We start from the raw sequence: 18695 nt of genomic DNA on the forward strand, positions 1-18695 counted from the left end.
TGTGTCAACAATTGATTATATCTGTCTCTGTGTAAACGAATGAGAGTATATATGATATATTACATTGGTCTTATGTTAGTGTAGGATAATGGGTGGTGTAGATGCTAGAGGTCTGTGACCTGAGTCAAGCTCAACAGGCCTGATGCTATATGTCAGGAAGAGAGAGAGAGGACAGAGCGGAGGGGGTGGGGAGGGCAGAGGAGAGAGTGGTGGAGAGAGGATGGAGGGGGCAGAGGAGGGGAGGGAGATAGAGAGGGAGAGAGAAGGGAGAGGAGAGAGAGGGAGATTTCAAAAGAGATAGGGCTGACAGATTAACATGCAGTCAGCTGAATATCTTTTCATCACTGAATTCTCACCAGTGATGTCATCATAACCAGTAACCTTTTCTACTCTTCCACTCAGCTTGACCCTGACCTCTGAAACAACAGACAAAAAAAATGTAATAAATTGGATATAAACTCATCTGGAAAGAGTGTTACACATTTCCATCTATAGTGTATGTACACATGGGTGTTGTTGCATCATACCAACAATTAGCCTATCTTCCCCAGCACATCATGAAAGGTCATGTTGATGTTCATTTAACCTCTGCCTCTTTCTCTCTCTCTCTCATCCTCTGACTCCTCTCTTTCTCCTTTGTTTCTTTCTTTCTCTCTCTCTCTCTCTCTCTCTCTCTCTCTCTCTCTCTCTCTCTCTCTCTCTCTCTCTCTCTCTCTCTCTCTCTCTCTCTCTCTCTCTCTCTCTCTCTCTCTCTCTCTCTCTCTCTCTCTCCTCAGATAACCAGGCTCAAAGCATCAGTCCACCAGGTAGGTAGAGTATAAATCTACAATGATTATAGCAGTTCAATATTAGTCAACTTTATTATCCCACATGGAGAAAGTCATGTGTCCATACACACCATTCTAAAACCCAATAACAAGTACTGTTTTATGGCACTACTAATACTTGTCAACCACAAAGCATTACTGCTGTTAGAATAACAGAAGCCCTGTCATAATCTGTCCTCACCACTGTGTTTTCCTCTCTGCTGTTTACAGCTGAACTCTCAGTCAGACTGGTGAATGGGACCAGTTCCTGTTCTGGGACACTGGAAGTCTTTTATGAAGGAGAGTGGTTAGGTCTATGTCCTGGGTGGTGGAGCATGATAGACGCTAAGGTTGTGTGTAGAGAGCTGGGCTGTGGGAATGTTGTAGCTGTATCTAGAGGACCTCTGGTTGAAGAGGGAAGAGGAGGAGGAGTCATACTAAGGGGTAGTACATGCAGTGGAAATGAGTCTACTATTAGAGAGTGTGACATCAGTAGAGCAGGACCTACTGTCTGTTATAGTGGATATTATCATCATGTGATCTGTTCAGGTAAGAGACTGGTAATATTGAGAGATTTAATATGTACATTATACAAGATTAGCATATATCATGTTTTATGTTTTTTTCATTTAAAGAGGGAGAGATGTTAGATGTATTTAAACATTATATTTGTGTTTGTCATATTCATTTATGGGAGATGTGCATGGGCAGATCATTGTAGTTCAGATGTTACTGAAGTGAAGCTGCCTGATGGATGTCCAGCTGTTTATTTTCTATAAAGTGAAGTGAACTTATTCCTGTCTCCTGCCTGCATTATTCCCAACCCTGTCCTGAGTGACTAAGAACCCATTTCTACCTCTTACAGTATCAAACATAGCAACCTACAATCTTTTATCCAACATATTTGTGTTTAGTCCTTGACAGTGTCATCAACAAAACGGATTGAATGTTCAACCAACTCTTTTTCTCCAGAGTCTGTGCAGCTTGTGGATGGAGCTGGTCTCTGCTCTGGGAGACTGGAGGTGAAGTCCAATCAGTCCTGGGCCTCAGTGTGTGAAGCTGACTTTGACCAGCAGGATGCAGAGGTAGTCTGTGGGGAGCTTGGCTGTGGGGCTCCTGCAGCTCTACAGGGGGGGCTCTATGGAGAAGATGAGGGTCAGACCTGGGATAAAGAGTTCCAGTGTAAAGGCAATGAGTCCCTTCTCCTGGACTGTGACACCTCAGACAGAAAAAACAACACCTGCCTACCTGGTAATGCTGTTGGACTCACCTGCTCAGGTAAGAAACAGTTTGTCACTCAATCAACATTGTTTCTCGCCTGGAGTGAAGAATATGAGAGGCAATATATAGTGGGCTCCAAAATTACTGGCACCCCTGTCTGGCAATGCACAAACAATACTTACAGAAATATAAACAATATCATTATAGAGAGAAACTGAAAATACCAACATGTGAGAAATACTGTACTATATTAATGTTCCAATGGAACCCACCAAAATCATTTATTGATTAAATAAAAAATCAATGTCCTCCAAATCAAGGTTTCACAATTAATTGCACCCTTAAAGACTATTGTAAATAACATCTACCAAAATTAAACCAGTGTTAAGTGAATATTTAAATCTCAATGGTTGAACTCAACTATTTCAGTGTCTCTGTGCGTATCCCAAAAGGTTGTAATGCTTTTGGATCAAGAAACGGACAGAGTCCCGGTCTGCATAGTCAGGCCTTTATTCATTGAGAATTCTGTTCATCACAATTTCAGAGTCCATCTTTTATACTCACACATCATACAAAAATCCCACCCCTTTTAGGCGGGCTGTTTTCCTCTGCTCTCCTAACCATCAGGTCACACACACATGTTCTTATCATAGGCTGCATTCCTTAGTTATCGCCGTCCTCATACTCCTTAAAAAGCCTAACCGTTTCTCTCCTCCCTTCATTGGGAGGCCTCTTTATCTTGGTTTCCCAGTTGTCTGTAGCCAGTTCTCCTTGTCCTTTGTTGTCTGGTCTAACTCTTAATCACATTGCTAAATAGTAGCTCAATGTCATAGTCTTTACTGGTCCTACACTCACACATTCTAACACATTTCACACAGTTTCAGGGTGTAAAATTAGTCATTAATAATTATTCTATCAACCAGGAAATAAATTCCACTTATTTAAGTGTATCTAAGTCTTAAGGAACTATATTGAGCCATTACATCACTTCCTGTTTCACTAGGATATAAAAATGAGGTAACACGCATACAATATCCCTTTGTCATCCAACACCATGAAGAAAACAAAATAACTGGCAGTTCAAAAGAGACAGATGGTCGTAGACCTTCATAAATCTGGTAATGGCTACAAGAAGATCCACAAACGATTGAATATACCACTGAGCACTGTCAGGGCAATTATTAAAAAATAAAAAAGATATGGAACAGTTGAAAACCTCACGGTAGAGGACGCAAATGCATTTTGCCCCCCAGGATAGGGAGGAGGATGGTGAGAGAAGCAACAAAATCCCCAAGAATAACTGTGAACGAATTGCAGGCCTTGGTGGCGTCTTGGGGTCACCAGGTTTCAAAAAGCACCATCAGACGCCACCTCCACAACCACAGGCTCTTTGGAAGGTTTGCCAGAAGAAAGACCTTTCTGACCCCAAGACACAGACGCAAGCGCTTTGAGTTTGCCAAATGTCATTTACATTATGACTGGAAGAAGGTGCTCTGGTCAGATGAGACCAAAATTGAACGTTTTGGTCAGATACAGCATCGACATGTTTGACGTCGAAACAGAGATGCATACAAGGAGAGGCACCTCATACCCACTGTGAAATATGGTGGTGGGTCAGTGATGATTTGGGGCTGTTTTAATTCCAGAGGTCCAGGGGCACTGGATGGCATAATGAATTCCACCAAGTATCAGGCCATTTCGGCTGACAAAGAAGGCTGGGATTTGGCCGAAAGTGGACATTCCAACAAGACAATGACCCAAAACATACCTCAAGATCCACACAGAAATGGTTCTGTGACAAAAAATATATATCTTCTGCCATGGCCATCTCAGTCAGACCTCAATCCAATCGAAAATCTGTGGGCTGATTTGAAGATGGCAGTTGATAAGCGCAAACCCAAGAATGTGAAGGATCTTGAAAGGATCTGCATAGAGGAATGGTCCAAAATCCCTCCAAATGTGTTCCTTAACCTTGTCAAACATTACAGGAAAAGACTCCATGCTGTTATCCTTGCCTGAGGTGGTTGCACTAAGTACTAAATGAGGAGTGCCAATAATTATGAAACCTTGATTTAGGTGACTTTTATTTTGTATTAAATAATTGTATGATTTTGGTTGGTTCCATTGAAACATTAATAAAGTACAGTATTGTTTATATTTTTTTATGTATTGTTGGTGCAGTCAGGGGTGCCAGTAATTTTGGAGCCCACTGTAGATGTGTTTTAGTGTGAAAATAGTAAGATTACTGTCTCTCTCTCTTCTCTCTGTGGTCCTCTGTAGCTCAGCTGGTAGAGCACGGTGCTTGTAATGCCAAGGTAGTGGGTTCGATCCCCGGGACCACCAATACACAAAAATGTATGCACGCATGACTGTAAGTCGCTTTGGATAAAAGCGTTTGCTAAATGGCATATTATTATTATTATTCTTTTCTCAGAGCCTGATGATGTGAGGCTGGTGGGAGGAGGCAGTCGCTGTGCTGGTGGACTGGAGCGGTACGACCAGGGAGAGTGGAGGACTGTGGGAACTGATGACAGGAACAAGGAGGCTGTAGCTGCAGTAGTGTGTAGACAGCTGGGTTGTGGCTCCACTGTTTCAGTACTAGCTGGAAACACCACTATGGGGTTTAATGTTATCTGTTATGGGTCTGATCCTTCACTGAGGGAGTGTAGGAGAACAAATAATCTCCTTCCTGGACTCACAGTGATCTGCTCAGGTAATAACAAGATATTATAAATATATTCAACTGATTTCCTTCATTCATACAACTTCCTCTGCACCTCTCACAATGACTGTTTAGCTTGTAAGTCTGCTTTGCAAAACAGATCACTCAGTCAAGTAGGAATAAAATACAACTTAAATATCCCAGAATGCTTTTGTATTTGAGTGTTATCTCAGTGAACGTCTCTACTCACTGCCACTGTCACATGTCATGTTATTGTCATATCTAAATGAGGAAAGTAGTTGAGGAGCTACGTTTTCTTTTTCTCTCCTCTTGTTCCAGATGTCCTGCTTCAGCCTGATATCAACATATGTTGTCTCAGTGACTGTAGGCCCACTACTCATGTTGCCATGTGAGGGAGGGTGGCTAGCACTGTTACATGCTGATGTTATTGTCATATCTATAGGAAACTATTAGAAGAGGTTTTTCTTGTTCTCTTTTCTTGTTACAGATCTCCTGGTCCAGCCTGATATCTTCCTGACTGACTCAATGGGAGGGGTCTCCAGGGGCCACCAGGGGCCCGAAGTGTTTAGGGGCTACAGCTTCACCATCACCTGCTCCACTCAGCCACAGTACCCAGGAGGCTCCTTCCTCCTCACGTTCACCGGCTCCAACAGAACCCAGACCCAGCCAGCTGTCAATCACTCTGCTGCCTTCCTCTTCCCTGCTGCAGATGACTCCCACCAAGGGAACTACAGCTGTGTTTATGACAATTATGTTTTCTCTCATAACTTCTTCTCTGAGAGTGAGCTCCTCAACCTCACCGTCACAGGTAACTGAACATGAACCAGACTTCTAACTTTGTCATTGACAGATTTCCCACAGATCTATGTGATGATGACCAGTCCCCTCATCAAAGGTGTTTCTGTTTTCAGCCTCTCCTCTACCAGCCTTCATCATCAGACACGTTGTAGTGCTGCTGATCCTACTGACAGCCATCACCACCATCTACCTGTACTACAAGGTAAAGACAGTTACTCAGACGTTACAAGTCATTTAAATGTTTGTGTCTATGAGCAGGGTTCAGATTCTACATTGGTCTATATCTGTGTTTAAGGTGTGTGATTAACCAGATGTGTATCTTTGACTTGTGTTGCACTATCTTGGGTTTGTTCTTCAGTACTGTTCTGATTATGAGAGAACGAGAGGGGGAGAGAACGAGAGGGGGAGAGAACGAGAGGGGGAGAGAACGAGAGGGGGAGAGAACGAGAGGGAGAGAACGAGAGGGGGAGAACGAGAGGGGGAGAGACACGGACAGAGAGGGAGAGAGAGAGACAGAGAGAGAGACAGAGAGAGAGAGACACCAGTGGCAAGGTGACTGTGAACATGGATGTGTATCAAACAGGCACAACGACAGTACAGGGACAAAGTATGAGCAATTCAAGGGCTCATACACGAGACGTATGTGGCAGGGACTCCAGACAATCCCAGATTATAAAGGGAAAGCTAGCCACGTATGGGACACCGACGCCTCGCTCCCGGACAAGATAAACACCTTCTTCTCCCGCATTGAGGATAACACAGTGCCACCGACGCGTGTGGTGAAGGTAGGCAGCAACACCTCTGCCACCCTGATCCTCAACACAGGGGGCCCATAGGGGTGCGTGCTCAGCCCCTTCCTGTACTCCCTGTTTACCCATGACTGTGTGGCCACGCACGTCTCCAACTCAATCATCAAGTTTGCTGATGACACAACAGTGGTAGGCCTGATTAACAACAACAACGAGACGGCCTACAGGGAGGAGGTGAGAGCCCTGGCGGAGTGGTGCCAGGAAAATAACCTCTCGCTCAACGTCAACAAAATGAAGGAGTTGATCATGGACTTCAGGAGACAGCAGAGGGAGCACGCCCCCATCCACATCAACGGGGCCACAGCGGAGAGGGTGAAAAGCTTCAAGTTCCTCGGCGTGCACATCACTGACAACCTGAAATGGTCCCTTCACACAGACAGTGTGGTGAAGAAGGCGCAACAGCACCTCTTCAACCTCAGGAGGCTGAAGAAATTCGGTTTGGCCCCTAAGATCCTCATGAACTTCTACAGATGCACCACTGAGAGCATCTTGTCGAGCTGTATCACCGCCTGGTATGCAACTGCACAGAATGCATCCTCAGGGCTCTCCAGAGGGTGGTGCGATCAGCCTGTCGTATCGGGTGAATGGTGGCCATTATTGCTGTCAACAAAGAGTCCGTTTATGCTGCATCGTATTAGAGGCTTTTATTAAAATCACGAGGTTACAGCATAAGTACAGACCCGCGGTGTCCGGAGAACGGCTTCTCAGATTGCCATGGCCGCTCTGACTTTCTTCTTCGTTTAACCCCTATTTATAAACAATGAAGCTCCCTCTTCTGGCCAATCACCAGTCTCCCCTGTCTACAATCCACTTCATGTCTGTTGTACATGATGTTACACTAAAACATATACTAACATCACCAACATTCCATTTCTTCATGAAAAACATTTAACAAAGACATCATCTTCAGATACGATATTCCCCCCTTCGAGATGAACAGTCTCGAAAACAAACAGAATAGGAATATGACTAGTAACAATTTATCTTATTGAGTATCTTTAACATTAAACCAAACACATTCTCCTCTAGAGTGTAAATACCTTTCTATGAAATATGAATAACTGTTTATGAAGTGTGAATACATTACTATCTTTATGAAGTGTGAATACATTACTATGAAATATGAAGAAATCTCTATGGAGTGTAAGAGCGAAAAACTGTCCGGCAACCTTCCATCCATCAATCAAGACAGTAAAATTCTCTCACGGTCCCTCTGCCCCAGGCAACCACCTTCGGTACTCCAGATAACCTCATAAACCATGTAAATGTATTTAAACTATGATGCAATTAAATACACATGTAAGCCCCTGCAAACAAAATCCTATCCAAAAACATCCACTCTAAGGCTGGTCAACCCATTGGACCCTAAAGTGGAACTCTCCCTGCCTAAATTCCCTGTCCCTAAACATCACCGAAATAAACAAAAACATCTAAGATCCTCACATGTATTCAACAACATCAAACATCATTCTACTAAAATGAATACCTAAGAATATGACACAATTATGTATTACACATGTCTATATTTCATTGCAAACACTGGAATGTAGTCCACTACACTTAATCTCCCTGTAGTCTCCTCTTCCAATGGATTGTTGATGATGGAATCAGCCACACCCTCCTTGTTTCATCTCCTCCAGTCATTGTCGTTTCATATTGTCCCTTCATATTGTCCTTGTTTGAGTCACATGTTCCCCCAAATGCTTCTGGAAGAAAAGAAAAGAAACGACCAAACAGTATCTTTTGCAAAACAACCCTTTCAAATTAAACATCAATATCCACTAAGAATATAAAAATGATATATAAATGATGCATGAATCACATAAACCCATTCCCCCCTTTGATTCATAAATCATACCAACATCACCCCAATATTGAATTTTTTTTGAAAAATCATCAAATAATCAAAATGATATTTATCCATCAGTTCCACTTGTCCATCTTTATCCAGATCAGGAACAGTCAACACCGGCATCTGAGTGTTGTCTCCAGGAATCACTCTCCAACCTATCTTTAATATCATAGCTTTCTCAAAGGTCAGTAACAAATTACAAACATCACACAGTGTTATCAAAGCTGAAACTAAAATCTGACCCATCACTGCCCCTACTGGGCCTAACTGATTTTGCAACCAAATCTTCTCAGATCTCCCAATCCTTCAATGATAGGCTTGAAGACTATGACATGTCGCGCTGTCACCTTTTAACCCTAGATTTAGCTGTGTCCGGTGCTATCCCTCTAATAATGGTAGAAACCTCATATGGAAGCTTCAACGTTGACATGTAACAACCTCCTATCCATCCATAATGTAAGAATATATATGCTTTATCACCACAAACCCTCCAAATATCTCTAAAATTCCCCATAGTCACATTGTCAGGCAAAACTAATCCTTTAACCATCAAAGTCCTGCTGTTCTTACTAACTGGTCCATAAAAATTACATTATATTTGTCATCTCTAACCTTATGTTCATGCTTATCCAAAGTCATCATATAATCATCACAATCTGATATTCCCATAAACATACCCCTTACCTCATATGTTTTATTAGAACAAAAACAACTTTTAGCCCTCCATGGTTACACCTCAAATGCTTCAGGGTTTGCTTGTTACCTGATTTTACTTTCCATCTAACAAATGCACCCAAGTTAATTCACTTAACCCAATTACACCTAACCCTAGGCTTAAACAAATGTTTTGACAACGACATTATTTTATCTGTTACTGACTGTTGCTGCTGATACAACAGTCATGACAACGCATAAGATTGACACATACTTGATAGAGGTCGAACGACCGTCTCTAACATGTTTGACTGGAATTCTAACCAGACATGGACCCTCAAGATTCCTTCCTGATCTTACAGAATGAGTTAACCGCTGGAACCAAAGATTCCTACCTGGCCATCTATCTTTAATTTTCACAACAGAAGAATCAAACCACTCCCTTTAGTTTCTCTCTTCCCTAACGAGCGGTACTGATCAGATACCTCTCCTTGTCTGTCATTAAAATCAAAGACCTCATCCTGTCCTCCATGATGAATCTATATTATCTCTACTACTATCTGTTCTCCTATTTTAATCCTATTCGTCTTGCTACCCCCTTTAATTTCAGAAAAGTTGTTGTCGGTGTCATACTTCCTATATCTGCTATTGCCATCGTATCATTAATCCCTTCCAGAGTTACCATTAAAGTAGTTGACTTAATTGCTGTATCAACCCTAATTACTTCTAGTGACAAAGCTACCGATATCCTATGTGTATTATTCACTGTTGGAGTGACTACTGTAATCTACTCCTCCTGAACTCCTTCGGTGACTGCGGAAGCTTCAACAGATTTCAAATCTTCCATTATAGGCATCACTTTACGAATTACATAGCCTTTTAACCAATAATTCTTAACCTGAACAACTTCTAATGCTTGCACTAGATAAGTATACATATATTCTCCCTGACCTTTCTCTGTAACATTACGCAACATAAGTGAACAGTCACTCCTAACCCTCTTCCAAACTATACCTCCTTCTACTCCTGGTCCTGATAACAATACTTATTCTCCATAATTATCTCTCCATATGGGAGGAACGTCCCCATCCTAACCCTAATAAGTATTTTTTCCCTAAAATTGGTGCTGTATTGGTTGTCTTCGCTTGTACTTCCATCTATCACCACTACTAGTGTCACTTTTTCCCCAAATCTCAGTACATTCTCTAATCCCTGACTTTCAAACTTTTGATTACACAAAATACCCCTATAATTACCTTGATCTTCCTACTCTACAGTGTCATTCACCATTGTTCTCTCTCTTACTACTAACTTTGAGACTTAGCTTACTGTCTCAGAGTTCCTTCAACCCTAATCTACTCCTAACTTATTTTAATCTAATCTTTTCTCTCATAACATTTAAAAACATTTTCCACTGATTTATTCACAAAATCCCTTTACCACCAAATTTTTAGAATATGTGATTGGGACAGTTCCCCACCTGCTTCTGACTCATTTCACACATACTTGGCAAACGACTAAACACCTTTTAGCCTAGCCTGAAATCTCTTAGTGTAAGAATGTAAACCCAGAATAAACAATGCATCTCTTTCCAATACTGCAATAACAGTATCTTCTAATATTAGTATCTTAAGAGTAATTAACTGTTTTACTACCTCAAATCCCTATCCTAATTAGTTAATTTTACATAGTGATATGTTTAACCTCTTTAGGCTGAACACAGATAAGTTTTTCCACTTCTAATGGTCCTCTGGTTTTACTTCAATTGTTAGCTATTTTCTCTTCTTCTCTAATCGGTGCTATCAGCTAACACCCCCCTTCCGGATCTTCTAAGCACTCTAGAATTCTTTAGGGTTCACCTGGAGAACAGGTGATCTTGAATTGCCCCTGTATCTTCCTTAAAAATGTTCTCTGTTTTTCCTCCTGACTGGTTGCATTAACAGGTAAAGTACCCAATCTGTCCACAATTATAACAGTCTTCTGAAAGTTGCTGGAAGTGTAGCTGAAATCTTCCTCCTCCTATTTCTTCTCGTCCTCTTCCTCTCCAATTCTGTGTCTGTCCAGAAACTGGCTGTGGATATGGAACATCTGATACCCCCCTTGGCTGGTACAATTGCATTTGATATTGTTCAGTTGAAGCTGTAACAGTGATTGTTGATTTGGTTCACTCTGATTCTTCATAACCAAAGCTTCTCTTCTCCACCCGTTGTATGATTGAGTTTTCTCAGAGCTCCTTCGTCCTGTTCTTTCTTCTTCTCCAATTCTTGGGATTCTTTTCTCAGCAGTTTCTCCTCTTCTGTATCTTCAGCTGTGTTACTTCTTCTAAACTATTTGCTTTATCCAGGCATGATAAACATCGGTCTATATCTCCTTCTATTTCTTCTTTGCTAGTCATTGTAGGATAACATCCTCTTGAACATAAAGCACCTTTAATCTCCAAATCTTCATCGCTTTCTTCATCTTCAACTTCCATCAGAGATCAAATCTCGTGTATCCTTCTTCTTTCCTCTCTTGCCAACTTCCTTCTGATCACAGAGTCATATCCACCCATGACCTCTTCATCATCACTCATCTTCATCATCCTCTTTAACCTCACTCTTCTCTTCCATACATCACATTTTCTTCCTTCTGGAGTTTTGATTCATCTTCATCGTCGTTTCTGCTTGTCCTCTATCTATTATTCATCTTCATCTCTGATGCAACAATCACCCTGCTGGATGATCACTGAAAGCTGAGGATAAACATCCCTAAGCTGTACTTTTTGCTGAATCCGTATGTGAGAAAGGTGTACTAACTTCTGCCATTAGTTTTTCTAACACTACTTTCTAACACTACTTTAGTTAAAGGATTACTATTTTTCCCTATATCAATCGGTGTAATCACCTTCATCTAGCCTTGCTGTCCTTTCTCCCCATTGTAACAACCCTTTTATATTCCTTTATTATGAATTAGCTTATTTTAGACTGTATAGCCTATGGCTTCCCTCCTGTAATTATTAATATAAACCTAACAACTACAAATAAATCCAAATAAACTCCAAATAAATCAATTAAAAATCATGAATAATTAAAACCAATTTTTATTCCTATGTCACCAATTTATCAATTAGTGTTGGCTATCTTACCACAACCCATCAAATGCAAGTAAATGTAGTTAGTCAACTTCAAAGCAATCCCCCAAAAACAAAGCCTCTAACCCTTCAATACTACAATTCCCATAAACCCCTTGCTCTATCAGCTCTATCAGCACCTAATTATCTTAAATTTACAAAATAATGTCAGTCCTCGATTCCCAACACAATTCCCATCAAACCCCAGTGATGCAGAGCCTCCAAAATGCAATTTTTCATGAAATAGTATTTGCCAAGCCTATGTGAAATTGTCATCAAATATTTTGTAAGGGATGATTTTGTGCACTAGCCTGATCTGATCCTCTGCCTCGTCACACCTTGTCACGTGACGCACGTCAGTCACACGTTAGCCCCTCCTCTCTCCTGTCGTATCGTATTGCTCCACTCATATGACAGAAAAACAGAGACACAGAATCACATTTTAGTAGTTAATGCAATCACTGAGTTATTTCAACCATATTCAATATTCCTTCGTTCACCCATTATTCACTCTAAGACTAACCTCCGAACTAAATAGATCGCTAAAAAACATTTTTATTTTAATCCGTCATTTAATTATTTAATTCAATTTATTATAATCCGTTACCATATATCTAATTTATAAATTCACTACATCTCAACAAATAGTTTAATGTTCAAACCCCAGCCGCTTTAAACTACAAGATTCGTGTTAAAATCTCTCCTCTTTGTTCCCACGTCTGTGTCTCCCTGTCTCCCCCTGCAGTGTAACAGATGTGTTGTTTAGTAAAATCCCACGCATGCGCGATACATTCTATGATACGATTCCCCGTGGAAGGTAGATTCTCTACTCCCTCCCCAAACAGACAGAATAACAGTCCCGCTTTACCTCCGTTTTCCCCTCCTAGTCAAACAACATTTAACAGCGCTCACAAAACATATAACCTGACTTAAACACACAGAGACAAATTTAAGAGACTTTAATCCATCGCAATGGCGTCTCTAAGGATATCCGTTAGCATGTAGCACGCAACACAATTAGCATTTAGCATTAGCATTATCATTAGCCTTAGGTACACTGTGACACAACACCCATTTAGCATTTAGCATTAGCTACACTGTGTAGAATGTAGCATGAAACACACTCCCATTTAGCATTAACATTAGCCTTAGCCTTTAGCTAACTGCGGCCTACCCAGCCCTAAGTAACCTGCACCGTGGCCAAATCATTGTCCATCATTATCCATATCTCCGCCTAACTTTATGCTGCCGTAAGTTCTGGATAATCATAGAGAGGTTACCCCACACATATACTTCGTCAACTATAAGATGAGCATAACATGCATATAATCCGTCCAGCTTATAATTCCCAGAATCAACCTTACCCACCGAACGCGTTGCAAAGATTTCATGGCCCATTCCTAAAGAATCGCCTCGCTTCGAGGTCTTTACCAGATTCACGGTGCCCTAAAGAATGCGCATATCGGCCTTCTCTAAATTTCCCATTGCCTATCGTTACCAATGGAATCTATTTTAATGCTCTAAATTTCCCATTGCCAACCGTTACCAATGGAATAACATTTTAGCAGACTCTAGTCAACAGCAACAACGCCACCCGAGGCAAGGTCGCAATGGTACATCTCTCCAGTGTACACAAGTCGTATCCAATCTAACAAACTCCGAAGCGGTAAGAAAAACTCACCCTTTTTGGCCATGCTTCAAAGCGAGTTAGCCTGGCGGTTGACTGAAACAACGAAGAGACGCAAACCCAGCCCCACGTTGGGCACCATTATGTCATATCGGGTGAATGGTGGCCATTATTGCTGTCAACAAAGAGTCCGTTTATGCTGCATCGTATTAGAGGCTTTTATTAAAATCACGAGGTTACAGCATAAGTACAGACCCGCGGTGTCCGGAGAACGGCTTCTCAGATTGCCATGGCCGCTCTGACTTTCTTCTTCGTTTAACCCCTATTTATAAACAATGAAGCTCCCTCTTCTGGCCAATCACCAGTCTCCCCTGTCTACAACCCACTTCCTGTCTGTTGTACATGATGTTACACTAAAACATATACTAACATCACCAACATTCAATTTCTTCATGAAAAACATTTAACAAAGACATAATCTTCAGATACGATAAGCCCAACACATCACCAGGGGCACACTGCCTGCCCTCCAGGACATCTACAGCACCCGGTGTCACAGGAAAGCCAGGAAGATCATCAAAGACCTCAGCCACCCGAGCCACGGTTTGTTCACCCCACTACCATCTAGAAGGAGGAGACAGTGTAGGTGCATTAAAACTAGGACAGAGAGACTGCGACAGCTTCTATCTCCAGGCCATCAGACTCTTAAACAGTCACCACTAGCCGGCCCAGTACCCTGCCCTGAACTTTAGTGACTGTTACTAGCTGGCTACCACCCGGTACTCAACCCTGCACCTTAGAGACTGCTTCCATATGTACATAGTCATGGAACATTGGTCCCTTTAATAATGTGTACATCCTGTTTTACCCACTGTATATGTACAGTGCATTCAGGAAGTATTCAGAGCCCTTGAATTTTGTACACATTTTGTCACGTTACAGCCTTATTCTAAAATTGATTAAACCTATTTTTTTCCTCATCAATCTACACACAATACCCCATAATGACAGTGAAAACAGGTTTTTAGAAATGTTTGCAAATGTATTGAAAAGGGGAAAAAAAGAAATACCTTGTTTACATAAGTATTCAGACCCTTTGCTATGAGACTCGAAATTGATCTCAGGTGCATCCTGTTTCCATTGATCATCCTTGAGATGTTTCTACAACTTTATTGGAGTCCACCTGTGGTAAATTCAATTGATTGGACATGATTTGGAAAGGCACACACCTGTCTATATAAGGTCCCACAGTTGACAGTGAATGTCAGCGCAAAAACCAAGCCATGAGGTCGAAGGAATTGTCGTAGAGCTCCGAGACATGATTGTGTCGAGGCACAGATCTGGGGAAGGGTACCAAAACATTTCTGCAGCATTGAAGGTCCCCAAGAACACCGTGTCCTCCATTCTTAAATGCAAGAACTTTGGATCCACCAAGACTTTTCCTAGAGCTGGTCGCCCGGCCAAACTGAGCAATCGGGGGAGAAGGGCCTTGGTCAGAGGTGACTAAGAACCCGATGGTCACGCTGACAGAGCTCCAGAGTTCCTCTGCAGAGATGGGAGAATCTTCCAGAAGGACAACCAACTCTGCAGCACTCCACCAATCAGGCCTTTATGGTAGAGTGGCCAGACGGAAGCCACTCCTCAGTAAAAGGCACATGACAGCCCGTTTGGAGTTTGCCAAAAGACACCTAAAGACCTCAGACCACGAGAAACAAGATTCTCTGGTCTGATGAAACCAAGATTGAACTCTTTGGCCTGAATGCCAAGCGTCATGTCTGGAGGAAACCTGGCACCATCCCTACGGTGAAGCATGGTGGTGGCAGTATCATGCTGTGGGGATGTTTTTCAGTGGCAGGGACTGGGAGACTAGTGAGGATTGAGGGAAAGATGATGAACAGAGCAAAGTACAGAGCGATCGTTCATGAAAGTCTCTGAATGTCCTTGAGTGGCCCAGCTAGAGCCTGGACTTGAACCGGATCTAATATCTCTGGAGAGACCTGAAAATAGCTATGCAGTGATGCTCCACATCCAACCTGACATAGCTTGAGAGGATCTGCAGAGAAGAATGGGAGAAACTCCCCAAATACAGGTGTGTCAAGCTTGTAGCTTCATACCCAAGAAGAGTCAAGGCTGTAATCGCTGCCAAAGGTGCTTCAACAAAGTACTGAGTAAAGGGTCTGAATACTTATGTAAATGTGATATTTCCGTTTCTTATTTTAATAAATTTGCTAAATGTCTAAAAATCAGTTTTTGCTTTGTTATTATGGGGTATTGTGTGTAGATTGATGAAAAAAAACAAAACAATTTAATCCATTTTAGAATAAGGCTGTAACGTAACAAAATGTGGAACAAGTCAAGGGGTCTTAATACTTTCCGAAAGCACTGTATATCCTGTATTCTAGTCATGGCTCATCCTATATAACTACTGCTCTACAAACTTTTTATATCCACATACTGTCTATACTGTCTTTACACACCATTATATGTATATATACACTGAGTATACCAAACATTAGGAACACATATTTACATGATATATATTTATATTCCAGACTCTGACACTGCTCATTCTGATATTTATTAATGTAATGTATTTTTCTGGATTATGTGATTATTTATTTTGTTGCTAGGTATTACTGCCCTGTTGGAGCTAGAAATACAAGCATTTCGCTGCACCTTCGATAACCCCTGCAAATCTGGGACAAATACATTTGATTTGATTTGAAATGTCTGACTCTTGGTGCTGTGTCTCCCTAGACCACCAGGAGGCAGAAGAGAGTGAACAGGGTGAGCAGCGTGGTTCTTTATGTTGATGCCAATGCCATGGAGATGGTCTCTCTGAGCTCCAGAGCTGAAGCTGGACCGGGAGAGGAGAGAGCAGCCCAGGGGACTGAGTAGGAGTAGAATGATGCTGACCCTACATGCTGATCCACCATTATTCCTTTTAGTTCGTTTTTTGCTACCAGGGGAACATGGGGTTTGGGTAACTTGGGGTTTGGGTAACATGGGGTTTAGGGTAACATGGGGTTTTGGGTAACATGGGGTTTTGGGTAACATGGGGTTTTGGGTAACATAGGGTTTTGGTTACGTGGGGTTATGGTAACATGGGGATTGGGGTAACATGGGGTTTTGGGTAACATGGGGTTTTGGGTAACATGGGGTTTTGGGTACGTGGGGTTTGGGTAACATGGGGTTTTGGTTACATGGGGTTTTGGTTACATGGGTTTTGGTTACATGGGGTTATGGTAACATGGGGATTGGGTAACAACGGGAATGGGGTTACGGGTAACATGGGGTTTTGGGTAACATGGGGTTTTTGGTAACATGGGGTTTTTGGTAACATGGGGTTTTTGTAACGTGGGGTTTTGGGTAACGTGGGGTTTTGGGTAACGTGGGGTTTTGGGTAACGTGGGGTTTTGGGTAACGTGGGGTTTTAATTATTTTTAGAGAGTAGCTCAATTAAGTCTGTTTTGTGTTCCAGAATTTATTGCTGCTTTTAGCTTTGTCTTCATCTTATTTAGTGTTTCTCTTAGATTCTTTATCTTGAAGTGTTTCCATTATTAGACCATGTATTATTATAATCATCTGTTCATACTTAAATCAAGGGATCAACTTTTTCTCAAGTCATTTTGGTTTATTGATTGTTGTGTTGTTTACCCCTCATGATGTTATTGATTATAAATGTTATGATATTGATTAGGATGTAGATTATTGTTATGATGTTAGTAGTATATAGATAATGATGTTATTGATTATAAATGTTATGATATTGATTAGGATGTAGATTATTGTTATGATGTTAGTAGTATATAGATAATGATGTTATTGATTATAAATGTTATGATATTGATTAGGATGTAGATTATTGTTATGATGTTAGTAGTATATAGAGATATGTGTTATTCTCTTATGATCTGTGGGTTAAAGAGAAAGTATAGTACTTAGTGCAGGTCTGATATACAATAGATGGTGTTGTACAAATCAATCAATCAATAAGTAGCGTAAATGAATATTGTATTGTATTATATCAATGACATTAAAGTTATTGTTGACAAGTGCTAATTCTACACTGAGTATACAAAACATTAAGAACACCTGCTCTTTCCCAGACATAGACTGACCAGTTGAATCTGGGTGAAAGCTATGAAGCGTTATTGATGTCACTTGTTAAATCCACTTTAATCAGTGTAGCTGAAGGGGAGGAGACAGGTTTTAAAAAATGATTTTTAAGGCTTGAGATAATTGACACATGGATTGTGTATGTGTTCCATTCAGAGGGTGAATCGGCAAGACAACAGATTTAAGTGTCTTTGAACAGGATATGGAAGTTGGGGCCAGGCAAACCGGTTTGAGTGTGTCAAGAACTGCAACGCTGCTGGGTATTTTACGCTCAACAGATTGCCGTGTGTATCAAGAATGTCCTCCACCCAAAGGACATCCAGCCAATTTGACATAACTGTGGGAAGCATTGGAGTCAACATGGGCCAGCTTCCCTGTGGAATGTTTTTGACACCTTGTAGAGTCCATGCCCTGACAAATTGAGGCTGTTCTGAGGGCAAAAAGTTGGGGTGCAACGCAATATTAGGAAGATGTTTCTAATGTTTTGTACACTCAGTGGATAGTTGATGTGAGTTCAGATAATGTTTTGTTTTTATGTTATTCACCCTTTCCAGATAAAGACCTGTTGCTCTCTAAACTGCCATGTAATCACTGAATGCTTTTAATAAACTCAGTCTTGTGTGATTTCCCCTCCAGTTTTTTATTTCACAGTGGTCAAGGGATTATTGATCATTAGTGATTCCATCAGTGACACCAAACATCAGGTCAGCCCAGAGGTTCAGCACTTTGACCCTTAGTGACCTCTCCGACAGACAGACAGACAGACAGACAGACAGACAGACAGACAGACAGACAGACAGACAGACAGACAGACAGACAGACAGACAGACAGACAGAGCAGCAGAAGAATGTCAGAGGCAGAATTCTGCATCTTCATATCACAATAACAGCTTTTTAATGCAACTGGAGGTGGTCTGAATATCGCTCACACAGGACAACGACTCCCATTGTTAGGGGCATAGACATGAGAATCTTGTCACTATATACAGATCTCTGGACGGGTGGATACACTTTTAC

The 18695-nt window shown here is 41.4% G+C and overlaps 1 protein-coding gene across 1 annotated transcript; it reads left to right on the top strand.

Moving 5' to 3' along the window:
• The first annotated feature begins 1963 nt into the window (after positions 1–1963).
• LOC123484242 lies at positions 1964–16543 on the top strand. The gene is made up of 5 exons (XM_045214358.1): positions 1964–2084; positions 4462–4740; positions 5198–5518; positions 5622–5710; positions 16317–16543. The coding sequence occupies exons 2-5, from the start codon at positions 4644–4646 to the stop codon at positions 16455–16457; spliced, it is 648 nt and encodes a 215-aa protein (XP_045070293.1). The 5' UTR covers positions 1964–2084; positions 4462–4643; the 3' UTR covers positions 16458–16543.
• Positions 16544–18695: the final 2152 nt, after the last annotated feature.

Source organism: Coregonus clupeaformis, unplaced genomic scaffold (genome assembly GCF_020615455.1).
Source record: "Coregonus clupeaformis isolate EN_2021a unplaced genomic scaffold, ASM2061545v1 scaf0243, whole genome shotgun sequence".
NCBI classification, from domain to species: domain Eukaryota; kingdom Metazoa; phylum Chordata; class Actinopteri; order Salmoniformes; family Salmonidae; genus Coregonus; species Coregonus clupeaformis.